This window comes from Rhinocladiella mackenziei (assembly GCF_000835555.1).
Source record: "Rhinocladiella mackenziei CBS 650.93 unplaced genomic scaffold supercont1.3, whole genome shotgun sequence".
NCBI classification, from domain to species: Eukaryota; Fungi; Ascomycota; class Eurotiomycetes; order Chaetothyriales; family Herpotrichiellaceae; genus Rhinocladiella; species Rhinocladiella mackenziei.
In genome coordinates this window covers 1,027,334-1,052,459 of record NW_013550602.1, presented here as the reverse complement: position 1 = coordinate 1,052,459, position 25,126 = coordinate 1,027,334, and the positions used below count along the sequence as shown (strand labels likewise).

The 25,126-nt window shown below is 48.5% G+C and overlaps 9 protein-coding genes across 9 annotated transcripts; 3 read left to right on the top strand and 6 right to left on the bottom strand.

Moving 5' to 3' along the window:
* Positions 1 to 1,145: 1,145 nt before the first annotated feature.
* Z518_03925 (uncharacterized protein) lies at positions 1,146 to 4,894 on the bottom strand (the record flags this gene model as incomplete). The annotated part of the gene is made up of 10 exons (XM_013417633.1): positions 1,146 to 1,359; positions 1,550 to 1,812; positions 1,866 to 1,900; positions 1,951 to 2,060; positions 3,157 to 3,738; positions 3,807 to 4,042; positions 4,067 to 4,410; positions 4,470 to 4,646; positions 4,706 to 4,787; positions 4,844 to 4,894. 10 exons carry the CDS (start codon positions 4,892 to 4,894, stop codon positions 1,146 to 1,148), a joined length of 2,094 nt encoding a protein of 697 aa, XP_013273087.1.
* Positions 4,895 to 5,471: 577 nt separating this feature from the next.
* Positions 5,472 to 8,178, top strand: Z518_03924 (uncharacterized protein; the record flags this gene model as incomplete). Its single annotated transcript, XM_013417632.1, has 8 exons — positions 5,472 to 5,528; positions 5,579 to 5,661; positions 5,735 to 6,700; positions 6,748 to 6,956; positions 7,013 to 7,145; positions 7,204 to 7,434; positions 7,478 to 7,624; positions 7,695 to 8,178. 8 exons carry the CDS (start codon positions 5,472 to 5,474, stop codon positions 8,176 to 8,178), a joined length of 2,310 nt encoding a protein of 769 aa, XP_013273086.1.
* Positions 8,179 to 9,109: 931 nt separating this feature from the next.
* Z518_03923 (uncharacterized protein) lies at positions 9,110 to 10,821 on the bottom strand (the record flags this gene model as incomplete). The annotated part of the gene is made up of 7 exons (XM_013417631.1): positions 9,110 to 9,349; positions 9,419 to 9,817; positions 9,870 to 10,230; positions 10,277 to 10,332; positions 10,410 to 10,467; positions 10,522 to 10,603; positions 10,665 to 10,821. The coding sequence occupies 7 exons, from the start codon at positions 10,819 to 10,821 to the stop codon at positions 9,110 to 9,112; spliced, it is 1,353 nt and encodes a 450-aa protein (XP_013273085.1).
* Positions 10,822 to 12,783: 1,962 nt separating this feature from the next.
* Positions 12,784 to 13,880, bottom strand: Z518_03922 (uncharacterized protein; the record flags this gene model as incomplete). The annotated part of the gene is made up of 2 exons (XM_013417630.1): positions 12,784 to 13,488; positions 13,542 to 13,880. The coding sequence occupies 2 exons, from the start codon at positions 13,878 to 13,880 to the stop codon at positions 12,784 to 12,786; spliced, it is 1,044 nt and encodes a 347-aa protein (XP_013273084.1).
* A 262-nt stretch (positions 13,881 to 14,142) lies between these two features.
* On the bottom strand, positions 14,143 to 15,092 carry Z518_03921 (uncharacterized protein; the record flags this gene model as incomplete). Its single annotated transcript, XM_013417629.1, has 2 exons — positions 14,143 to 14,693; positions 14,750 to 15,092. The coding sequence occupies 2 exons, from the start codon at positions 15,090 to 15,092 to the stop codon at positions 14,143 to 14,145; spliced, it is 894 nt and encodes a 297-aa protein (XP_013273083.1).
* Positions 15,093 to 15,496: 404 nt separating this feature from the next.
* Positions 15,497 to 16,557, top strand: Z518_03920 (uncharacterized protein; the record flags this gene model as incomplete). Its single annotated transcript, XM_013417628.1, has 4 exons — positions 15,497 to 15,756; positions 15,813 to 15,890; positions 15,945 to 16,268; positions 16,350 to 16,557. 4 exons carry the CDS (start codon positions 15,497 to 15,499, stop codon positions 16,555 to 16,557), a joined length of 870 nt encoding a protein of 289 aa, XP_013273082.1.
* Positions 16,558 to 16,930: 373 nt separating this feature from the next.
* Z518_03919 (uncharacterized protein) lies at positions 16,931 to 18,704 on the bottom strand (the record flags this gene model as incomplete). Its single annotated transcript, XM_013417627.1, has 3 exons — positions 16,931 to 18,339; positions 18,393 to 18,487; positions 18,538 to 18,704. 3 exons carry the CDS (start codon positions 18,702 to 18,704, stop codon positions 16,931 to 16,933), a joined length of 1,671 nt encoding a protein of 556 aa, XP_013273081.1.
* Positions 18,705 to 19,440: 736 nt separating this feature from the next.
* On the bottom strand, positions 19,441 to 20,743 carry Z518_03918 (uncharacterized protein; the record flags this gene model as incomplete). Its single annotated transcript, XM_013417626.1, has 4 exons — positions 19,441 to 19,743; positions 19,798 to 20,194; positions 20,253 to 20,623; positions 20,684 to 20,743. The coding sequence occupies 4 exons, from the start codon at positions 20,741 to 20,743 to the stop codon at positions 19,441 to 19,443; spliced, it is 1,131 nt and encodes a 376-aa protein (XP_013273080.1).
* Positions 20,744 to 21,914: 1,171 nt separating this feature from the next.
* On the top strand, positions 21,915 to 23,913 carry Z518_03917 (uncharacterized protein; the record flags this gene model as incomplete). Its single annotated transcript, XM_013417625.1, has 2 exons — positions 21,915 to 22,020; positions 22,223 to 23,913. The coding sequence occupies 2 exons, from the start codon at positions 21,915 to 21,917 to the stop codon at positions 23,911 to 23,913; spliced, it is 1,797 nt and encodes a 598-aa protein (XP_013273079.1).
* Positions 23,914 to 25,126: the final 1,213 nt, after the last annotated feature.

Sequence of the window (25,126 nt, the reverse complement as noted above, 5' to 3'; positions counted from 1 at the left end):
CATGTAACATGTAGCCAATCAGATGCCGCCATTTGTGCCATTCTCACTGAGATAGTGACCATGCGGCGGTTCGGTTGGTGGGCCCCTCCTTGGACGTTTGAATTGCCTGAATGCAATATGGGGTATGCCCTCAGTGTCTGCACTCACAAACAATAAAAACGATTCTAGTGTCATAACTACCTATGATGAGAACGATTTCATGCTTATGGTTTGAAGGGAAGAGTATGGTGGAAGATCGTGTGTCCGAACTTTTTGCCTTTTGTACCGATGGTTGATGGATTTCTTGGATTTCTGCCTTTGTATTCATAATGTCATTTCCCATCATTGAACGATCCGAACAGTCCTCGATTCAGCGACTGAAGAGTCCTCTCCTTCCGCCTCAATGTAAACCCGTGGATTTGCTGAACAACCGTTGTCTTTTCTTCTTCATGATTCAGGTCAGTGATCATATCCTGGTTTCTCACGCCCAGCAGTGAGGAATCGACGACCATGCTTGCGGCCAAGTAGTCCCGAATCGAGAGAGCTTTGTTCAACTTAATTAGGAGCCATTGACGTTTCTCGTCAAGATACTTTCTTATCGCAAAGCCAGAAGCTGCCATCACACTCTTCCGCCCAATCTGCAGCATAACCTTGCCGAACACGCCCTCTCCTCTGTCCAATTAACCCTCGTGTGCTTATTTCGCCCCCATGCAAGTGCTCCGCTTCTATGCCATCGTTCGCACAAGACTACCCCGAAGTAAGAACCCATAACTGCTCGCGGCTCACCCCGTTTTGGGACAAGGGCGATAGCAGTCTTGTGTTCTAACGGTGACCAGCAGTGCTGGAGGGTAAAATCAACTTAATCATTGTAGATCGGACCCGACCGTCGGGCAAAGTGTCGTGCCTGGAGCTCAGTCGGAAACGGTTATAGTCAACGTTGAGGGCGTTGAGAAAGCATGATTCATGGAGGGTGGTGATTCTTCCAAGTCCTTCACCTTGACCCTTTACGTTCACTCGCTAAATGAAGGCTTATACCCAACGCCATCAAGAAACTCATGCCGGATGCCGAGAATATATAACATTTAGAGAATATCTCCGCGACCGTTGCCTTTGGTCAGACCTCGTTTGGGCAATCCCTTTTTCTCTTCCCCGTCTCGCGAACTCCTTTACTTTGTCAAGCCGTTTCCGGTGCTCATTCCCCCGTCAATGGTCAGATTGATTCCGGTAATATACGAAGCACCATCTGACAACAGGTACACTAAACCAGCAGTCAGGTCGGTCGTCTGGCCAATTCTTTTCATAGGTGGTGCTTCTTTGAAATAATGGTTGATCTCAGGTCTAATTTTCGCCAGATTCAGGTTCAGATCAGTTTCGATATATCTGCCATAACTATCAGACATTGCTGAAGTGCGATCAGGGCAAACTGTAGAACTGGAGGAAAATTATGTGCCTCTCTTTCCGAGTGGACTCCGTACAAGCAAAGCAATATGGGCAAGAGGCCATTCTTACCCGGGACTTATGCTGTTGACTCTGATTCCGGTGGTGGCCAGCTCGTGAGCAAGCTGCGTACAAAAACGATTTCACAAATCCTTTGCTCCCTCCATACGCTGTGAGCATGTGCCCAGGACACGAATGTGATGCCGAAGACGAAGCGATCATGACGATACTTCCTCTACATCCGGTTTCCTCCTGAGGCTGAGACACGAACTGCCGAGTGGCCAGTTGAGCTGCGAAGAATGTCCCAGTTTGCTGGTTCATGGTCAGACCCGGCGAACATAGCCTATCGGAGGTAGTACTTGCATTGACCGCGGTGACCCTTGCTAGATCTTCCCACTTGACGAAAATGTTAATAGCCGCACTCCATCAATATAACGTAGAGCACGTACGGTATGATCAAGGAATGCCTTGTCGGTGCCGATGCCTGCAGTAGTCACGCTAGAATGTCCAAAAGCCACTAAAAAGATGATCTACCAGTAGCTGCTGCGAAGTCGTAGACGTACCATCCATCAAGCTTTCCTCCCAGCGCATTGATAGCTTCTGCAAAAGCAAGCTCCAGGGAATCCTTTTTAGTGATATCACACCTAACAGCAGATATTTTAGTACAATCCTTGCTCCACTGCCTGAGGAACCCATCTGCAAGACTATCCGTTCGAAGAAGCATTAACCAAATCACTCACACAAAATAGGAACACCTCCCAGGTTGTTGTATCAGGGCTTGGCAGTTCGGGTGAGGCTCAGACAGAATATCAAGAATGCTGACATCTCCACCGGCTTCGACGATTGCCTGACAAAATGCAAGACCGATGCCCCGTCCGCCCCCTGCATTGCGTTGGTATTCAAGAAGCACACAATGAGCAGAGGAAAGGATTGCGCATTCTTCCACGAACCTGTCACAATTACTTTTTTGCCTTGGAGAGTGGCCATTTCGATACACTCCTCGATATGGAGCTGATCGATTGAGATATAACGGGTGCAGACCCCATTTTGCCCTGTGAGATGTGCTCCCCAAAATTATATCTTCCGTAGCGAGTCTGGGGGTTTTTTTTGGGTCGGAAACCAGGTTCCGGCAACCAATCAGGAAACGTTTCTCGGGGGAGGCTACCTCGGGTAGTGATTGGAGGAACGGAATAAGAAAGTAGCGAAATAGTTTTGTGTTTTCCTATCTTCCTTTTGGTCGAGGATGTTCTGTTTCTCCCTCATGGAGCAGCGGAACCATGTTTCTGACGACGCAAGTACGTCTCAGTCACAAAGGCTTCGATACTTTCATAGCAGAAAACACTCAAAGGACAAGTATAGCTTAAGATTTTGCGTTGTCATCAGCGTCTTTCAAGCTCCCCTGTCTCGAGTGTATGGGTGAATCATAGGCATTCGTATCTTTTCGGCTTTCGTTTCAACGGAGTCGGATAGCTCTGCCAGAACAATAGCGAAGCGACAACGGGCCCGAAGTTAAAACATTACAATGGCAGAAATTCTGATGGATGGTTTGTTACAACATATTTCTTCCGCTGACCTCGTGAGGGATTCTGCCTGAGGCTATGCTAAGAACTAGAGTATAAGAATGAAAGAGATGAACGACCATCTAGTCTCGTCAGGGAGTATGAGAGCAACTTTCTTTTTCCTTCATTGTACTGTTGAAACTTCCCACGACGGCCCTAATGGTCATATTTTTGATCTCACTTGTCCTGGTTGCCGATGGTCACACTTTTGATAACCTGATATTCATCCATCCCGTAAAGACTACCCTCGTGGCCGTGGCCGCTCTCTTTCACTCCTCCGAATGGTGCCTCGGCGGCAGAGATCTTGCCAGTATTGCAGCCGACCATTCCCACCTGCAGATCCCTCGCCACACGTAACACACGGTTGACGTTCCGGGAGTAGAAATACCCTGCCAGGCCAAACTCGGTTTCGTTGGCAATCCGCACCACATCAGCTTCAGTGCCGAAGTTGAATATCGGCGCAAGTGGCCCAAAGGTCTCCTCGCGGGCAACTAGCATATCTGTTGTCACACCCGACAGGACAGTGGGCTCAAAGAAGAATCCTGCTCCAGGTCCCGCTCCGCCGCCACATTCCAGGGTTGCCCCCTTGTTGGTAGCATCGCGGACATGTTCTTCCACTTTTTGCACCGCAGACCTATTCACCAGAGGCCCTTGTGTTGTCGATGGATCAGACCCTGGGCCGACCTTCAAGGCTTTGACTCTAGTAACAAGCTTCCTCGTGAATTCCTCGACAACGTTCTTTTGCACGAGGAGTCGGTTTGCGCTGTCATGGACAATTTTTAGTAAATCGGGCTTATCTGATCTGGCGTGGCTGGGAAAAGTTTCACGTACCAAACACAGGTTTGACCTGAACATCTGAATTTGCAAAACATAGCCCCGTCTACAGCGAGGTCCAAATTGGCGTCATCAAATACGATGAACGGGGCGTTCCCTCCAAGTTCAAGGCTCATCTTTTTCAATGTCCCAGAACCAATCCTCGCCAACATCTTGCCTACATTTGTCGAGCCGGTGAAACTGATTTTCCTTACCAAGGGATTCTTCGCAAGTTCCAACGCTGCCTCTCTATCCTTGGTGGGTCAAACTTGAATTACCCTGGGAGGAATCCCTGCCTCCACCGCCAGCTTTGTCAAGGCAAGGCAGGTGAAGGGAGTTTCACTGGGTGGTTTGATGACCACCGCGCAGCCGGCACCTAATGCTGGAGCAATTTTCCGTGTGATCATGGCGGCAGGGAAATTCCATGGCGTGATGATCCCACACACGCCCACAGGTTTTTTGGTCGTGAGGACCGTCGTATTCGGAGTGGAAGATGGTATGGTTACTCCATAGCCACGGGTGGCTTCTTCGGCAAACCATGCGACGAAACTGGCAGCATATAGCACTTCCCCTTCCGCTTCGGCGTATGTTTTGCCATTCTCTAGGCACAGTATCTTTGCCACTGGTGACTCACGTTAATTCCCAGATTCTCTTCCCTGGGCAAGGTCGCGGTTGACTTACACATTGTTTTGTTCTCATGTATAAGATCGTTCCATTTGCGGAGGAATGATCCCCGTACGGCAGCAGTGGTATTGATATAATATTCTTTCTGAGCTTCTGAGGCATCTTCGATCGCAGTCTGAAAGTCCATCAGGCCGCAGTTCGCCACTTGACCGAAAGTGGTAGCACTTGATGGTTCTTGGTGCTCAGATCAGCTTGATGGTGTGCTCAACGTGGCTCCCGGGCCGGAGACCTACCTATAACATCAAACAAACTGTCGGCCTTAACCCATTTCCCTCCAATAAATGCGTCTTGGATGAAAAGATCAGATTCCCTAACCTGACGTCTGGTTCATCAGCCTAAGCATTGCGATAACAAGATGGAAACAATCGTACCAGCTTCATGTCGTTCGTTATTGGCGACGACAAGTCCTGGTATTCACCCATGTTCGTCCAGGTACTTCACAATTTGCTCAACAGTTCGCAAGAGAAGAACTATTGCTTTACGACAATGACCTTGAAGATTTGGGGAATTTGCCAGAGCCTTGCAGGTGAGTTGACTTTTGAGGAGCTTCCGACCAAAATCCGTGCTCGGAATCCATTTTCCGGGGGGGGCAAGACATTAAGGGGCACTGGGTGATAATCCGTGCGCGCCTTTCCCTGCTCTGGGAAGAAATTGTCCCGGTGGACAACATGGTTTACAAACTCTGGTTCAGACTGGTCTTGAGGAGATGAAGAGAATGGGTTGTTCCACTGCTGCCATCTTGGGCCAAAGGCAAAGGCTACTAGACTACTATTACCCGCTGTCCACTGCAAGCCTGTGGGGCCATCCCCAATAAGAGAGTATGGCACAATGGCCGGGGCTGGCGCTGGGGATGCGGGGTTGGAGTCGACAATCATATGCCTCCTTCGGTCCTCCTGTCAGATCATGCCACTGACATTCCGGGGCCCTTTGGTTGCAATTATTGCATTTCCTCAAACCAAGCCAATATACTCTCTGTCGTTGCCGCTGCCGCTGCCTAGCATGGAGCGCCGACATGTAACAACTGCCTGCAATGCGTGTCGAGAAAACAAAACCAAGGTGCCCATCCATGAGAGCTGACCAATGGACTCAGGCTGATTTGAACATAGTGTGACGGCAGAAAACCCTCGTGCGAATATTGTTTGAAACGGAGAAGGACTTGTCAATATTCGACCAAGGATGATAAGCGGAAGTATGTTTTCCTTCTTGCCAATATGTATTCAGGATTCCAGCAGTGGCAGAGGATCGCTGACTGTCAATCACAGAGTCCGGTTGAGAGCAGCGGTACAGATACTTTTTGATCGAGTAGAGGTCCTCACCCGACTCGCCATGCAGCATGATTTACACATCCCGAACCTGAGCCCCGGTGACCAGGAGCTCTTGGAAGACGTTCAGAAGACCTTAGATATATCCCAGAGCGCAAGCATCTCACTCAAGTCGGTGGCTACTCCTGTTAAGCAAATTAATGAGGACCTGACAAAATCTGGTCCAAACCTCGATTGGCACTTAACACCCCCCCAAGAGTCCACCATCCTTCAAACGGTGGAGATGAGCACGAGTAATACTTCGAGAATCCCACTTCAGAACAATGACACGGACTTGATGGAGTTAGTGCCAGGCCAGCCACTCCATGCCGCGTTTCCAGGAGACGATTTTATCTGGGCACAATTTCAGTCCCCTAGTTTCTCGCTCGACCACCCATTCGACTGGCCATGGGAAGTTCAGTATGATTTCTCAGCCCTAACTTCTGACCCTTGTGAGATGCTCTTCACCTCCACGGAAGATTCGCAACTACGCCAAGCGGATCACACGGAGGCTGCGAAGAGTGGAAGGTCCCGTGTCGTCTCAAACGACAACTCAGAGGACGAAGCCGATACCCATTTTGTCATCCAATTAGCCACCCGTCTGGGATCACTGCGTGTTACTTCGGATGGCGCTTTGCGCTACTATGGCTCTCAGTCTAACCATCATCTGCTTGGAAACTCGCGGATGGTAGAAGAGCCTGTTGAAGTTCGAAACATACATCGTGATGGTCAGAGGATGCTCGAGAAGGCTGGTTTGGGAGCGGATGTCCCAAACGGCCTGCAAGAAAACCTGATTGAGCTCTTCTTCAAGTGGCACAACCCATGTCATTTGACAGTCGATCGCAACATGTTCGAGTTCGCCCAGAAAGGGGGAAAACACGGAGAGCGGGAATATGCATACAATTCCCAGGCGCTCGTAAATGCTATGTATGAACCTTGTGAACACGCTAAGAGACAGTGACTGACCGAGGTAGGTGCGCTCTTGGCGCCGCTTTTGAAGCTCGCTACCACCACTCTTTCATAACCTTCCCGAAGCCACTGGCCGAGTTCTTCGCGGACCGAGCAAAGATCCTCCTTGAACTTGAACTAGACTCTCCTTGCATTTCAACCATTCAAACTCTCCTCCTGTTGAGCAGCCACGAAGCTGCCCGGGGTTGCGATGCGAGAATGTGGTTATACAGCGGTGAGTCGGGCACAGAATCTACCGAACGGCAGACTCATCACATTGACATCCCCCAGGCATGGCAATGAGACTATGTTTTGACATTGGCCTACATGTTGATAGTACTCCGTATGTGGAGCGAGGCTTGATGACTCCGATGGAGGCAGAGGCACGCTTGACAACCTTCTGGAGCAGTTTCGTGGTCAATAAGTAAAACTCTCGGGACCCTACCAATTGGGCAATAACATCCTGACCAACAACCAAAAAGCCTTTGGTATTTTGATCTAGGGCGGCCATTCCGCATTGACAGCGAGGAAATATCCGTCGGGCAACCTGCTAGTCTGCTCGATGAGAAAAACAGCTCTTGGAGACCCGATTCCACTCTCTTGCATCATTATGACGAGACAGCCTCCAGTCAAAGATGCCATGACCGACGCTTGCTGATCCTCCACCAATGGGTCGTTCTCTGCGAAGATGTTGTGCCTCTGATCAGAAAACTGTATGTTGTTTCTTCCCTGCGAGTCCCCACTGATGTGTTGTAGATATGGATGTGCTCGAATATCCAAGACGGCCCTGCAGAAACTGTCCTTTGAAACAACAAGTCGACTCTTTCAGTGGCGCAAAAATTCTCCCGAAATAGAAATTGATGAAACTGAAAGAACGATATCAATAGAGATCCTCATGGTGTAGTAAGTTTTAGGGAACACAATAATATGCTCACGCTTGCTTCACCAGAGATTCTGACAACGAGGTTTCTAGCATGGCATATCATCATTTTGTGATATTGCTTCACCGTCCGTGGACCTCCAAAAAATCCCAGCCACCAGAGAAGATTGGGCCTGGATTTAGACACGCCCGAAGTGTCTGCAGCGAATCGGCGATGGAAGTCGCAAAGTTACTTCGACTGTACGAGAAATTCTACGGATTCCGTCGCATGAACGTGTATGCCGTCAATGTCATCTTCTCGGCATCCTTGATTCTCATATTCCACATGATTAATGAGCCGAATTCACATAGCTCTAGCTACGAGGACGATCAGATCACTGTGGATTTGAACACCTGTTTCCGTGCTATGGATGAACTGAGCCAGGGATTCGAGAGCGCCAAGCGTGTGAGACAATCTTTATTTGCTCTACAGAGGCAATGGACCGAATTGCTTCAGGATGTAACTTCTAACTCGAAAAGGAGAGCTGGGTCACCGCCTTGGGCGGTCCCGCCGCTGTCAAAACGATCGGCGATCTGATAAATGGATCATAAGTATCAATCTGGTCCAATGACGACACAAAAGAAGAGTCATACTGTATTTGAGATCATCTGTACTTTGCTTGGACATGATTCAATGTCACATAAAAGTTTGGGTTTTGACAGGAAGCGTGTTCGTTTTCAAAGACAAGAAAAGGAGTTAACAGCAAAATCGAGGTCTGGTTCGTGGCATGCCTCCCATCGAATCCCTTCCACAATGCAAGAGAAGAAAACAAGCGGAACTAACATCATCATGGAAATCGATCTCCCGATGATCTGTCATATCATATGCCTTGCGAAATTGGCAAAGCAAGTTTCAGTGGTAGATGTAACCAGATCCCACGGCGAGTGGTTGAAGAGAAGGATGAGGTCTAAGTCGGACGCCAAACTTAATGATGGGCCCCCAAGCTTACTCTTCAACGGTAACTGAAGTATTTGTCGGGGTAGAAGAGTCGGTTGTGTGATGGTTGACACAAGGAGTCTTTAGATCCTTCGGGTACTTATTCGCTCCATCTTGACCAACATTTTCCTTGGATATAACAGTGGAACTTGAATGATTGATGATCGAGTTTGGTTGTTTTTTTCCCCAAGGCAATTCACCGGCAATTCTATCGTTTGTCTGGAGGGTATTTCTTGAAGTTTTCGAGGATCTACGAGCAAAGATCTCAGCAAGTCACCATGGAAGGAGCCGATGGCAAGGATTTGCCGGGTCATTTTGCAAAGGCATACGTGAGACCTTTTCGTACTGCATCGAGTTCTAGACGGGTCCGAAGAATACTCGAACCGGTCTACTACCGTGGCTCTTCTTACCACTTCCTCAAACGCTTTGATCTTCTCAGGTGCCCTTTCTCTCCCATCGTTCCACCAGCTAGCTACTCATTCGATTCAACTTTATAATAGCGGCTTCGAAGGTATTGACGGACTGAACTTTTCTATTCCACGGCGCGGTTCTGCTCCATTTCTCTCATAATGTCCGCTTCAATTTGTCGTCGACGTTCGAGCTCCTCAACGCTACTCGTGTCTTTGAAGACGCTGTCCATCTGTTCCAGCGTTCTCCCGTTTGTCTCTGGAACGAAGAAATACACCCAAACAAGTGAAAGAGCACAAAATGACGCGAAGAAAATATAAGTTCCAAACCCAATATTCTGAATCATCGGAGGAGTAATCAAGCCCTAGCAAAATCATGTGTGAACCCAGAGTTCGTTGTCGGGTCAATTGAATAGGGCTGGAGATCAACTTACAATGATAAAGTTATTTCCCCAATTCGACATGGTGCTGAAAGCACAGCCTTTTGCTCGCAGCGACGACGGAAAAATCTCCGCTGGCATGGCCCAGGGAATAGGTCCCCAGGAGCACCCGAAGGCCAGCATGAAGACAAAGAGGGATGCAGTGCTTGTCCACGCAGGTCCTTGATGATCGGTCCATTTTCCATTGAATTTGGCCACCAAGACAGCGATTATGAGATGGGAGATGAACATTCCGACACATCCTACAAGGAGCAGCAGACGACGGTCATATTGATCTAGGGCCCAAAGCGACCACACCACGGCAACGACTTGACAGATGTTGAGAACACCGGACATGTCTAGCTGCATTTGGTAGTCCAATCCCATCGTTTCAAATAATGTAGGTGAGTAGTACTAGATCGATTGATTAGCTTCAGTAAGCTGGGAGGACTTGCGGAACACGAACGATGAGGGCATTGATCCCCACAAATTGCTGAAAAAACATCATGACCACACCGACGTGTGTCCTCTTCAGGGCAGGCTTCTTCCAACAGTCGAGATATCCCAAAGTCTCAAGTTTGATCTTGTCCCACTTGCCGGTCGATTGTGCCAGTTGAGGGTGCTTTCTCTCGGCGAAGTTCTCTCTGGTACATGGCATCTGAACGAATTTCATACCATTCTTGTAGAACAAGTTCAGCCGTGACGGGGAGGCGGCGGATTTGGGCCAAGACAGACAAGGACTCGTCAGTCCTTCCTCTGAAAGCCAGCCATCGGGGAGAGTAAGGAAGAAAGAAGACACCCAACACCAGACCCAAGGCTGGGATGACCTGAATCAGGAATGGTAGTCGCCAAGCCCACATACTTGGAACATACCGAGTACCATAAGTAGTGTAGAAAGCAATGACAATCCCAACAACGATGCTCAACTCCTGCAGAACGAGGAGAGCTCAAGCATAGCTGTCATCAGCCCTTTCATGAATCCTGCGCCAGCTGCAGTTGGTGAAACTTCTGGGAACTCTTGGAGGAACTGGGGCATGACCAAGGTGATGGAGACGACGCCTTGACTGTCGTATCACATATTAGTAGATCTCTTCGAAAAACTTCCGCAAGCCACTCACTCGTAGCCAAACAGCAAACCGCCAGTAGTGGCGAAGAGAGAGCAGATGAACACATATTTTGAAGAAAAGAGGCCCGTTAACCCTATGGAAGCTCGGTCAGCTCGCCTTCTTACGGAAAAGGGGGAGATTAACGAGTCACGTACCTGGTTTTGTATAGGTCCGGCGCAACTGCCAGACTGCCGCGTCGGTGTGGGAAATCTCGTGGACCGTTGATTTATGGTGTTCGGGGACTTCAGGAACAGTCTCCTTGTGGACTACACCCTTTTCCTGGCTTGCTTCTTCGGTGTATACTTCAGACATTGTGGTCCTTGAACATCTATTCTGGGCCTTTGTGTGCACAGGTAGAAAAACAGAGACAAGAGCGGTGTGCTGTCACCAGAACAGTCTCAATGAACTAGGGTGCAATTGTGACTTCGTCCGGAGAATCTGGGGAATTGGACATATATTGTATACGCGAGATAGAATCAAGCAGCACTGTGGCCCGAAGGAGATTCATGTTCAACAACCGTCAACTGATTTCGAATTCCAAGTTCCGACTGATCCGCAGGGTTTCGTTGATTCTCACCACATTTTGAAGAGATCGGAATGACTGCAAGACACCCGCATTATTTTCTTGTTTCCAATACATACATGGGTGTCTAGGTAGTATTCGTCACATTCTTGAGGCTTGTCTGCCCACCAATAGCAATAACTCGATAGAGCGCTATGGACGCAGGCACAGACCTGGCATCAATGGTGGAAAGTCCGTAACTGTAAGAATCTCCGACGAGGACAAAGGTGTTCGACTATCGATCAGACCAATGTCTGGAAGAATATCCAACGTCCCTGGCGAGAAAGGGTGAAATCAATAAACGTGATAAGGCCACCAAAGTTGCACAGGCCCGTTGGTCTTCAGAGCCCCGGATAGAGGCGCATCTATCAGAATACCTTACTTCTAGAAGGAACGTCCGTCAAGGCAGAATCAAGACGGCGCCCTTATTCTATCCAACCTCTACTTCGAGTATCAAGTAGAACGCCCTGTGAAAGTCAAGATCCCCTCGAGTTTTGTCAAGTATTCGTCAACAAGAGTTGTGGTGCGAATTCTACCTTGATGTGTAGTAAAAATCCCGCACTCCAAGGCCACACAGGGAATGAAAGCGTATGCAAGAGGAGGGTTGCTCAAGTTCCAGATGCTACACTTGGTTTCCTCAGTCTTCCGTTCGTACCATTCAGAATATTGAGAAACACACGCAAGGGTTCGGGTTTCTCGGGATACTGAACCCGATCAACTGACTCTGCTGTACATTGACCATCCTAGTTCCCCGTTTTGCTACGTTTCCTGGATACGATGGATAATATCCACCGGAAGACAGACTGGAAACAGGATCATTAGGAAGAACCTGTAAACAGATCCAATCATCTTCTTGTTGATGGAGTCGACATTACAGATGCACATGTCCCCTCCCCCTCTGTCAGGGACAGGCTCGCCAGCAGGCTGCAAAGACGTCAAAAGGATACCTATCTATCTATATGGATGCAGGGCCGACATCGACTTCCACGCTTGGAAGTCGGATAGGGGTATCCTGCGTAACGCATGCTATATACATGTTCTTGGCATTGGGTCTTGGCGCCCCATGACACCCTTCCTTCCCGTTCCCCCATTCTGTTGACACCAGAGACGTCAAGCAATCAGTGGGTGTATATCGATCGTTGTTGAGTGCTCTCCCTGTTTGACAACTGGACCTGCCAGATTGCGAGTATATACATACACGTTTAGTTGGCCCCTTTCTCACTCTTATCCTTACCCCTATATCCTGAATAGGAATGGTAAACCCCTTTTTCCAATAGCGGGGCACTAGCAACTGTTCAACAATAGGATACCCTGAAATCGTTGAGCGTCTTCTGAGGCCATTACTTGAAACTACCCATGAACAGTAGAAGGACTTATTCACGCTTCGATCGTCTGATATTCTGCTGTTGACCTGTGGTCAGCGCGGGGTGGTTGTATGCTAGGCTACAGCACCATTGACAGGCAGCGCCGCTGACGGGCACTGCTTAGATAGGTGTATAAATGAGCTCTATCCTGCATTCAATTGGAGAGCCAGAGAGCATTCTTTCAATTCAAGTTGCACAAAAGGTTTGACATCTGCCTACATCCATTATTCCATGACCGTAGCTTTGAAGTGGCCAGCAAGACGGTATGTATCAAGGCGAGATAGACATTTTTCCAACAGAATCTCAGTTTGACCAGGACGTATGAGGAATGCAATTTATTGCTCCTTTCTAATCCAAGCGCCGCCATCCAGCCATCCGTGCATTTTGACCGTTAAGTTCGCCCAGATAAGCTTTAACCTTTCTCAAGATTCCGGCCGTGTCGAGTCCAAACCGCTCATAGTTACTTGGATTGGAGGCCGAGTAACCGTAGCCGTTCATCCCTATACTCGCTGTCACGTAACGAGCCCAAGTGGTTGCCACGTATTCTTCCACACTGATTATGGGATTTCCGTCTAAGGCAAACACCTCATTCCGGTACGTTTGGTCTTGTTGATCGAACAGAGCGAAGCAGGGTGCACTGACTAACTTGATCGGCATTCCTTCATTTCCCAACGCAATGGCTGCCGCAGCTGCATAGTGCAGGTTTGTCCCACAGCTGACGAGGGTGAGTTTTGCGTTGGGAGGGTTTTGGAGGATATACGCTCCCTTGGAGACCATATTTCTGCTCGTATTAGGAACAGGTCCTACAGGATCACGGCCCAAGGATATCATTGACGGCTTCGTGCGTGTGTCCATTGCAATTTCCCATGCACCGATGACTTCCTCGGCGTCACAAGGGCGGATATACAGGATGTTGGGCATCGCTCGATAAAGAGAATCGACCTCGACGGCTTGATGAGTCGGACCGTTTTGCCCTTCGGCGAATGAATCGTGAGTTGCAAAGTGGATCACTTGTAGGTGCGAATGTGCACCCATTCGAACACCTGGTGCAGCCTGTAAAGCATGTAAGTTCCCATCGGCGTACCCTAGGTCACTAGGAAACCTACATAGAGATAGAACATCAGGAAAGTAGCAGTTGTAGGCAAGAAAGTCCCTGGGTTGAAAGCGGCGATTCCATTCGAAATAGAAGCCATGGCATGTTCGCGGATACCATATGGGATATAACGGCCAGCGTAGCCGGTTAGAGGGTGGAATACGTCGTTCTCGCTATAGTAGAACTTGTTGGAATTCACCCGGTCGGCACCTCCACCACACATGGCTGGACAGGCCAGCCAGATCTTCTCTATTAATTTTCCATTGATCTCACGGGTAGCTTGACCTTTGAATTGAGACGGGTCGAGACTCTTGAGAATGGCCTTGTACTCCGTACCGAAATCACCAGTCATGCGTCGGTGAAGCTGATCAGCCTTGTCGGGAAATTTCGCAGCATACTGCCTGAAAAGAGACTGCCAATAGCTTTCGAGTTTCTCTCCATGAGTCTAGCGCTCTCGGAAGTAGGCTAGTGGACCTGGCAGGACCTGATGTGTCGTTCTCGAATCCTGCCCGGCCGTGATCTTTGACCTTTTTACGCTCTCCGCGTCGAAAAAGCCATGATGTGCTTTTGCTGTTCCAGCAATCTGAGTACTTAACCCGATGATTGTCTTGACGTTAACGAAGACAGGTTTTCCCCGTCAAGGCTTTTGCGTACTCCAAGGCTTTGACGATCGCCTGGACGTCGAAATTTCCATCGGCCACCTCCAGCACCTGCCACCCACACGCTCTCATTTTGTCGTTAATACTCTCACTATTGATCCAAGCGAGCGGGCCATCGCAGGTCACGGAATTGTTGTCATAAGTCAGAATCAGGTTATCAAGTTGGAGGTGACCTGCCAGTGATATCGCTTCCAGTGCGACTCCTTCCATTAGGCATCCGTCTCCTGTTGTGCAATAGACTCGTGACTGGATGATTCCTAAGTCTGGTTCATTGAATCGAGCCGCTAAGTTTTTCGACGCAATAGCTAGACCGACTGAATTTGCGACACCTTGTCCTAAGGGACCTGTAGTAACCTCAACACCAGGAATCTCAATCTCCGGATGGCCATGACAGATTGTCGTTGCACCACTTGTCTCTGCACTTCCATATCGTTGGAGCTCACCCATGGTGAAATTCTCGTATCCGGTCAAGTAGTTCAATGAATATAGAAACATAGCGGTATGTCCTGGGTCCCAATCTCAGTGGGATTTGTCAATGACACTTGGAATCGTGGGCCCTCACCGTTTGACAATACAAAACGATCTCTATCAAACCAGTTCGGGTTTGATGGGTTGTAACGCATAATGTACTTGTAGAGCGCCACGCCAATCGCACTCATCCCTATAGCAGAACCACCATGGCCTCCATTCTGGTTTGTAATGTCGAAGAGAAGATTTCGGAGAGCCAAAACCGCGTGGTCATCTTCGTTCAAATTGGCACGCCATCCGTGGTCGTTGACAGTCGGTTTTCCTTCGCCGGTTTCTAACCCGTTTGCCGTCAACTTGTCCCTGTTTTGTGGGACCTTGGAGATTATCGTGGCTTCGTCGAACCTCCCTAGATGCTGGTCCTCTACATGAGACGGCATAGTTCTCGATGGTCTGCGGGACAGTGATTTTGTGGCCGAGGAGAGACCTGCAAGTTGAAAAGTTGTACGTGGGAGAGGCTCTCTCGTGGGATCGAAAACTTGACTCAGCCCAGCGGACAATCCATTTCTAAAGGCCGCAGAAATTTCAGCAAGGTAAAGCTTCCTCTCTTATTGCCGCAGTCTATTCAAATTCGTCATTGAACGGTGTCGTGTCCGTGATATTCGCCGGAATTGAGACAACGGAAATGTCGACACAGCCATCGGGAAAGAGATTCCGATTTGCTTTATCTTCCACATGGTAAGATACTCAGTCACGACATTGATCTAAGATCACTAGATTTTACTACCAGCACAAAATATTCCCATCAAGATCTTTTCCAAGAATCCATCCAAGAACATCCATGATGAACGGACAGGTGACGCAGACCGAGCAAGCTCTGAAAGTCGATACAGACAGTTTTCTTCATCGGACGGTTCGGGATCTATTTTCCCTCGCTGGTCGGACCATTGTGATTACAGGTGGCGCACGGGGCATTGGCCTTGCCTTAGCCTTCGCCGTGGCTGAGGTTGGGGCGAATGTTGCCGTGATTGACTTGTTGTCCGAGCCTCATCAACATTTCTACATGCTTCAGAAGGACTTCAACGTCAAAGTAAAGCTATATCGGTAAGGGGATCGTTTTGATGGTTGAATGATGGAACGAGCTGAAATGAGGGCTGAAGAAGTGACGTGACGAACCATGGAGCACTCAAAAACACTTTCGAGGAGATCTTTCGGGAGTTCGGACGAATTGATGGACTGTAAGTATGGACTAGAATCTGGTCCGAAACCAGGGAGCCTAATGGAGATCTTAGAATCACGGCCGCTGGGATATGCCCCGACGAGCCTTTCGTTCAACGAGACCCCGATTCTGTGGCGAAATGCCTCAACATCAATGTCTTGGGCACGTATTACGCTGCTCAGCTGGCAGCCAAGCAAATGATGCGCCAGCAGCCTCTTGACAACAGCAGTTCCTGTGGATCCATCGTCTTCATCGGCTCAGTGGCAGCATATACATTGAGCAAAGGACAGAACACCAGCGACTACTGTGCCAGTAAAGGAGCCGTTGTCGCTCTTGCAAAGGCCTTGGGAGTGGAGCTGGCACGGAATAGGATCAGAGTCAACAGTATTTCACCAGGGTATGTTAGACCTGCATTTATTTCAACGAATTCTAGGCCACGTTTTCTTGAAGACGATAACGACTAACAGTATCTGTGCAGGTATATGATGACAGATATGACTCTAAACCTCATGGAAACTTACCCTCACCTAGCTCATATCATGGCGACCGAACCTCCCATGAGACGTATGGGGGACCGAACCGATCTCAAAGGGTTGGCGGTATACTTATTATCTGATGCTAGTTCGTATACAACATCGGAGGATATTTTGGTTACTGGTGGTATACATGCTGGGCGTGTGCTTTGAGGTGAGCGTACGATTGCTTGATCTTGAGAGAATTCATAGAGGTGGTGCCAGAATTCAACGGAGACACCATTTTATGGGAAGATCGAATTGAAAATAGAGATCTGGAGTTTGCTCGCTTTGACCAGTATATGAGTAGCTAGCTCTACTATTGGGGGAAATTTGGTTCTTTTCGAAGAGTACGCTGGTATCCTGCCATTGGTTTTGTCCATCATCGTAAGCCCATTGCTTAGCATTGCGTTCCTTTCGGATGCTAAGGAACAAAGTGTTCAAGAGGATTAACTGGGGATCCATCGGATCTCGATAATTTATAGAATGACGAAACCCTTTTCACGTCTTCAGAGTAACCAATTCGTCCTCTGAGATTCCATGCACTTCAGACATCCTTGACATACGCTCTTGCCACTCTCACGGCCGACTCGTGCACTGCAGCCAACGACTCCCGATTGAGATACTGGCCAGCGGCTAGAAGCAACACCATTAATGCGAGCAACCGTGAATTGTCCGCTATATGTCGCTTCACCGCTCTCAATCGCCACAATTTGTCACCACCAACCAAGTTGAATACTTTCCAATCTGGAAAACATGTCCTCCACCAGAAAGAGATCGCCCTGCCAGGCCACGATGCAGCATTCCTACCATGGGCTCCAATGTACCAGTTGGAGCAGTCTCCAGCAAAGACCGTCTTTTGCAGACCCTGATGAATGGCCTGAGTTTCACGATCTTCCGCGGCTTGTTTGACTTCAATGATCTTGGCTCGCCCATCTAGAAGAGGGGTGAAAAGCGTCCGTACTGCATAATTGATCTGGGTCTCGCACGCAAAAAGAGCCGAATTGTTGGCAGGGAAGGTGTTTGGGCCAAACAAGATTGCCAGGTTGGGAAAATTGTGGACATATGTTCCCAAATAAGCCTGTGCTCCTCGAGATTCGTTCCACTGCTGGGCCAGAGATATCCCATGTGCACCGACAATCTCCATAGGGGCTAAAAATTGTGCCACTCGGAATCCGGTAGCGAGGACGATAATGTCGAAATCATCTTCAACCCCCCCAGAACTGATGATTCCGGTGTCGGTGATTTCGCGGATACCCTGATTTAAGAGCTCCACGTTGGGAAGGCAGAGGGAGTCCAGGTAATCAGGGTCAAAGATGCGTCTTTTACACCCAAGAGGGAACGTCGGCACGATCGAGTCCCAGTATCTCTGAGGGGCTCGGGAGCGAATATATCTTCTCGACTCTTCTTCAGCAGCCAGTCGGGCCTTGATTCCTCTGGGTGTAGGGAAATAAGTTGTCGTCTGTTCGTCGGCGTCCAGGAAGATCCGCAGCCGTACCAGTCTTTGCCAAAGGGGGAGCCACCGGAACATGAGTTTTTCCAGTGACGTGAATTGATGATTTGGACGGGGATGGTACCACTGCCCACTGCGAGCATATTGCTTGACGAACGCAGCTGTCTTTGCTACAGTGGGAACGACCTGTGCTGCACTACAGCCGTTCCCAATCACGGCGACTCTCTTTCTCGCATAGTCGACAGTATGATCCCAACGAGCCGTGTGAAACATTGCTCCCTTGAACCTGTCCATTCCCGGGAATCTGACATCTCGCGGATAAGATATGGCACCGACTGCTGAGACGAATACCGAAGCTGTCCTTGAGAACCCAATGCCGGTCTTGAGATCTTTCAAATGTACATCCCATTTGGACTTTTGCGAATTCCATGTGGCCCCGATGCACTCGACCTCGGTGTGGATGTGCTTGCGAAGATCGAATTTGTCAACGGTATCTTCCATATCTGTTGTCTTTTTCAGCCAACTGGGCCTGCTTTCAACGGATCCTTTTGCTTACACTGTAAGATTTCTGGTTGTTCGCAGAGCTCTTTTGACCAATCAGGGTTCAGATTGAAACTGAATGAATAGAGATGCGATGGCAAGTCGCAACCACTGCGAATCGATCAGGCTGAGAGTCAAACCTGTGGGCGATGGTGTCGTACCATCCTGGATATTGATTCGTCCTCCACGTACCTCCTGCTCCGTCGAGTTTTTCATAGATGGTGAAGTCCTCAAACTTCAAGTCATGTTTCAATCGATAGGCCATCGCAATGCCAGCAGGCCCGGCACCGACGACGATGGCGCTGAGGGTTTGATCATATGGAGACATATTGTCTAGATGAATTGAAGATGAAAGAGACCATTAGAAGACTAACTGGATGAAAAGTTGGTGATGCATGACGAGCGAGTTCTTGTGTTTTCATGTCTTCCCGTGGCCCTTTAACAAATAACATAGATCTCCTAATCACGACTGCTTTTCCATCGAGAGATTGGCCCGTGTGGATTGCTTCTATCTTCTAAAAGACCGTTTTCTGTGGACCAGAGTTAGGTTTTGTCGGAATCCAGGTCCCGAAACTGCATGTCGGGTGCAATACTAAATTCTGATATGCTTCCGTTTCTTTTGTTCCCTGTCAAAGTTTTCTCCGACCTGTCGTTAGATTAGGAACCTGGCCGCCGTAGAATATCGGTTTGCACAAGTTGAGAGAACTGCTGGTCCTCGGATACAAGGGGAGAATATGAAACCTTCTCATATCTTCAAAAAGCAATGCGCCACATTCGAAGCACTGCTGGAGCAGCAAAGCCTTCAACTGTTTTGTCATTGAAGTATACCAGGCGCATATGTATGATCTTCGATGACAGTAGAGCCAGAGGGGAGATCGAATTGGCTGATCACAGGGCTGTTTTTAGATATATTTGCTAAGATGAGCAGAGTGCCATCCGTTGTCGGTCAGAACGTTTTGAAAATGGAATTATCAGCAGAGGAAATCATTTATCTGCCAAAATTCGATTTTTTTCCCTACTTCTTATGTTATATGACTCTTGCTCCCTCACTTGCCGGATCTCTTTCAGTTCTGAACTACTACTTTAATCACTAGGTTCCCTTCTTCGTCCTGCGTTCGAGCAGCCAGAGCAAAGGCGTCCGGGACAGACTCTAAGCCTTTGAACTTGTGTGTGATTAGCTTCCTAGCATCTGCTTTCAGGTACTGTTGCTCGATCGATTCCATGATCTTGAGTGCAGTAGGATACGTATCTGCATATCGCCAGATACCTTTGAGATTTACTTCGCAGAATGCAGCCGCAGACACGGGCAAAGTCTGTATTGGAGTCCCCATTCCCACGAGAAGAACATCACCAGATGGACGACAAGCCTGTTGGGGTCTTCGCTTAGCCGAAAATGAGCGTCAACGGCTGGGCCAACTTACGTATATTGAGGTCCTCACCGAAGCCTCGACTCCAGTACATTCAAAAACGGCATCATATCCACTCCCTTCGCTGAGCGCAATCAGATTCGCAGCAGTTTCCTTCGATATGGCAAGATCTTCCTTAAGATCTTTACCCCTCTTAGGGACAATAGTATACTGAGCATCTACAAAACCATTGGTTTGTGCAAACTCTAGGCGACCAGGCGCTATGTCTGCGGCAACTATGCGCCTACATCCCCGATGTCGAGCAACGGCCGCACAAAGAAGACCAACAACCCCGGCTCCAATTATCAAAACTGGGGAGCCACTTCGGATATCGGCCTTTCGAAATGCATGGATCGCCACTGACAGAGGTTCGAGCAACGCACCATCATCAAAGGACATAGAATCGGGGATCCTCGTCACAGCCGTCTTCAGCTTGAGAGCGTCTCTGCAGGTGATTGTCTGTGGCTTACCTGTGACACCAACGAGCGGGATGGTTGACTTTCTCCTGCAATGTTCCTTGAAAATGCGGATAGGACGCTGCGCTGCTCCTAAAACGCAGGTCTGGACATACATTATATCGGCCGTCCTGGCAATGGAAACATTTTTCGCATGGGACGCCAACTTCCAGTGCAACCCGACCGCCGACTTTCAAATGGTCAACTTCGGTGCCCAATGCAACGATAATTCCAGCAGTTTCGTGTCCCTGAGTAAGAGGCTCCCGAATTATGATGTCTCCATTTGCATAATGCGAGAAATAATGAAGGTCAGAACCACATAACGGGGTTGACTTAATCTGTACTTGGACTTCTCCTGGGCCGGGTAGATCAATGGGTCTGTCAATCTACACAAATCGTTACTGTTGCTTTACACTATCGTACCGATCCCCAGGGGCAAAACTCACCAGGCGTAAGTTTTTAGGTCCGAATAACACCTGCGCTCGGCTTGTGCTTGAAGTAGACATCGTTTCAGCGCCTTTGACCTGCTAACCATAAAGAATTCCCATCTTCTCGACAAAATAATTTCCCTGTTATGCTTTGGGTAGAAGGTAACGGTTGTAAGATTTCGCTCTGGCTTTGGTATTGAGTTGACATGCTGCCCTACGGGACAACGATTCCGACATCTAACAAGTAGGGAAGCCGCTCTAATTCGGTTCGGATGTCGACTTGTGCTTATCGTGCTTTGCTTCTCCAGTCATGCAGAGACGGTATTCAGGATCGCATTCCATCTCGAAAGTAACATTAACATTGAGCAATAAAATGAGGATGTTGTTCTCCTAGGAACTGCTGTTGTGTCTTGCGTCTACCATAGAGCCTTAGACATGCGCACCAGACAGGGAGACTCAACAAATTCGGCTCTCTTACCCCTTATCACGAGGCTGTGCAAGGGTCTAGTTCACGTGCTGCAAGTAATCCGATGTTTTCAAATTCAGACTTGACAACGGTTAGTCACAGGCATTCGCCTAGTTTTGGCTATAGGCAAAATTGACGACGAGCTCCGGCTTTCCGTCAGCGGAGATTCGTGGGCCAACATCGCGACGCCAATGGCGGTAGGATGGTTCGGGAACCATCTTCCGACGATATGTGTAATTAGGTGAATGGGCGATCCGCCGGAGGAGATTCCGGGTGGATTTTCCCCAAGCAATTGCAAGTTCGCAATATTGACGGCCATGTTGCTGGCCATGCGCTCTTGCAAGTCAACCAAGCGCTTTATGCTCAGGCGAATGAGCTAGCCGCCAGATTTTCCGACTGCATGAGGAGCCGCAGTGTTAGGTATTTTCCTTTCCTTTCCTTTCCCTTTTTTTTGAAAAAAAAAAAAAAAAAAGAAAACCATATTGTCGTCTAGTCCTCAAATCTACCACTCCCCCAATGTCTTCCAATGCCAGGTTCAAACCCGAGGCTGTGCGGGTTCGGGCTGCGAAGGCTTGCAGACAATGTAATCAACGAAGGGTGAAATGTGATGCAGTCATGTGTGGCATCCCTTGCACGAGTTGTCGGAAATAGGGAATGGAGTCCTCCTGCATCTTGATTCAGTCCAGAAGGGGCACCTATGACAGAAGGAAGGCGAAAGTGCATCAAAAGGAGCAGAACCTTCGAGAACGGCCGAATGAGCCAGACTCTGACGGCTGCAGCACAATGAGCAGGCTACAGAGAGATTTGGCATTATTACCCGAAGACCAGGGCAAACATCGCAGAGAAGTTGCACAAGATCCATTTCATGCTCGAGTCGATTCAGACTTCAGTGAGTCCCTCTTAGCGAGCCTGACGCATCCAACGTTTACGGATAAATTTGCTTCAACGCCTGCTTCTGCGGATGTTCCGATGTTTTCTGCTTCGGATCTGGGCATCCTCTGAGTCAGTGCCGCAGGATTCTGATATTTCATCACACCGTGAAGCGACTTGGACAACCGTGTTCGATCATTTTCTGAGAACACGTCGCCAAGGTCATCAACCCCCGGTTGATAAATGTTCCATCACCTATTTGGGAGAAACATTTCCCCTAAACATGATTACGGGAAATCAAAGTACAGAGAACAAGGAGTTCCTTCATAGAACTGGACCCGCCGTGCAGAAGATTGAATCGAAAATTAGCACACAGAGTCGAGGACACCCTACACACATACAGCCAGAAGAGATCACGTCTCTGAGCTCAAGAGGAATGTTTGAATATCCCTCAGAACGCCTCATGGAAGAGTTTAAACTGGTCTTCTTGGAACTGATTTATCCCCTCTATCCTGTTGTCAATCGAGATAAAATCGTCCAGCAACTAAGAACCAAAACGGTCCCGTGGATTCTTTTACATTCCTTTTGTTTCATTGTGTCTACCTACTGCCCTGTGTCGGTCCTTGTCAAAGCCCAGTTCTCCAGCCGATACGCAGCACGAGTCCACTACTACACCAAAGCTAAAGCCCTCTTCGACTGTGGCTATGAAGTCGACAAAATCACAACCCTGCGAAGTGTTTTCTTCCTCAGCTTCTGGAATAGTTCACCAAGCGATTATTGGAACTTTTCCAGCTGGACCAGTACGGCGGTGAACGTCGCTGAAACCCTGGGCATCCATCGGTCAATAGCCGGCGCTAAGATGAATGCCCAGGACAGAAGTCTTCGTCGTCGTCTTTGGTGGATTCTGGTGATCCGAGACTCTTCGTTCGCAACAGTCCTTGGTCGACCGTTCAGAATTAACACGGACTCTTCGGACGCGAGACCGCTGGCCATGGAGGATTTTCAGCATGAGATTGAGAGTTCAGATTTCGAGAGCGTTTCTCTTGGACATGAGTTTGCCCTCTATCAGATACACTTGTCGAAATTGTGCTTGATTTCGCGACAAATCTTAACCACACGGAATCAGTCCACCGCCCAAACGCTGCAGGGCACGGTGCCGGATTATAACGTGATCTTGAAAGCCTGGCGCAAGAAGCTGCCACCAGAGTTAGACTGGGTCGTCGACCATCCCGGCACGAATATCTTCTCCTGGTCTCTATCCATCGTGTTTGATCACAATGTGATTCTAGCAAATGCAGAGCAATTTTCGTCAGGAATAGGAAAACAACCTTGTTTAAGCAGGCACGGAGCAGGTTGTGTTTGTGATCGGGTCTGTCGTGGAATAGATTCTGCCGCTCGAAGAATCCTCACTCAGGCGTGCAAGATCATGCGAATGTCAGCCCAGTTTTCTGTGCTCCACGAGATATTCCCAGGCCTCTTCGCCGCCGAGGCAGTCTTCTTATCGCAAGCAAAGAGCCACCAACCCGGGAGAACCTTACTTGGCAGCCTATCTCTCACCACTTGCCAGTTGATCTGGAAAAGTGCCGAGGAGGTTTGGAAACCTGCCCGCTGGATTATGGACCTGTTTGATGCTCTGATATCTGACATGCCGCTTGGGGACTTGTGCTGCTTTGAGACTGTCGAAAATACCGACCATTGTCCGGCTTTGACTGATCAGTCTGCGTGTCAAATTCCCAGAAATGTCGAGAATGACTCATGGCAAAATCAGTCGACTCTACCAGAGCCCTCAGCCTTGGAAATTTCCTCCGATGGTGTGCAATTCTCGGAGCCCGAAGATGCCTACTTGTTTCCTTGTTCACCCCAACCGGAGACTATCGATACTACACCTTTCAGTGACATGTGTTTCACCTAACTTCGGCTTTTGTGTGCAGGCAACGGAACAGACCGACTAGGACTCGGCTTTCGACTAATACCGTCGCCTACAATGGGAGACTTACGACTTCGCCTCTGATTATGGTGACTGGTAACGTGACCCATCCGGGGCTTGAAACGAATCATTCAGCCTTCCATATTCGGGCGGTGTATAGACTCGGAGTATGAATTCCTCTGTCACAAACTTCTAGACAAAACCCCCCTCCTGTCCCTTCCTCCCAACCGTGACTATTTTATAGGGAACAGCTAAGAGGGCGACCAAAGAATATACGTCTCTGACGGAATTTGAGTCAGGCTACTGTACTTATCACTCAGGCTCGATTTTGATTCGCTAAATAAGCGATCGATACCGTATCGATTCTTGTTGCCGGGGTATCGATTCTTATCGATTCTTATCGATACTGAATCGATTCTATGGTGCGATCTGCAGAGGAATCCGCCACCTTCCTTACTTGCTTCATCGTTCCATAACCACTTTTATTAAGAAGGGTCTCTATTAAGATAATAAATTAACACCGTAAGGGGAGTACTTGTTGGCAGTCTATATTGGGACTAGCCTAGTCACGTGCACTACAATCTTCGTGACCTTTTTCTAGCTTGCGCCTCGGTCAGAAAGATTCAATCAATCTTCTCTCGGCCCAATAGTACTCTCGTAAGGACGGTAAAAGAGAGTATACACCGTTTTTGCGAGTAGTCGTAAAGAGTCTAAGGAGATTAAATAATCGTGTATATCTCAAGAGCCTCTAGTATACGTCTAAAGTCGTCGAATGATTATATATACGTAAATAAAAAATTATTAAAAAAATAAACAACCCCCCTCCTATAGTCCATCTCTAACGAACTTATAGATGAGGCGTCGCAGCCAGTGACAGCTTCAGCCAGACAAGTTCAACTGCAGAAGAGTTTGAATCAGTGACCCTCCCAACGGTATGAACAAGACGACATCATCAACAATCACTGGCTGGAGCATTACGTTTACCCATCTAGGGCACCTAGAAAGCTAGGCCGGACAACCCTCTTACCTTACCTATGATCGAACACTAGTAAGGCCCCTCAATTCTATCGGTTCGACTGCAAGCCGAGTGTTTTACCACTCGGCCACGTCCTTGATAGGTCAACCACGATTTGGTGTCAATTTTGAAGCAATTTTTGGCATTATAAAATATAAACTTTGTTTTTTTTTTTTTTTTTTT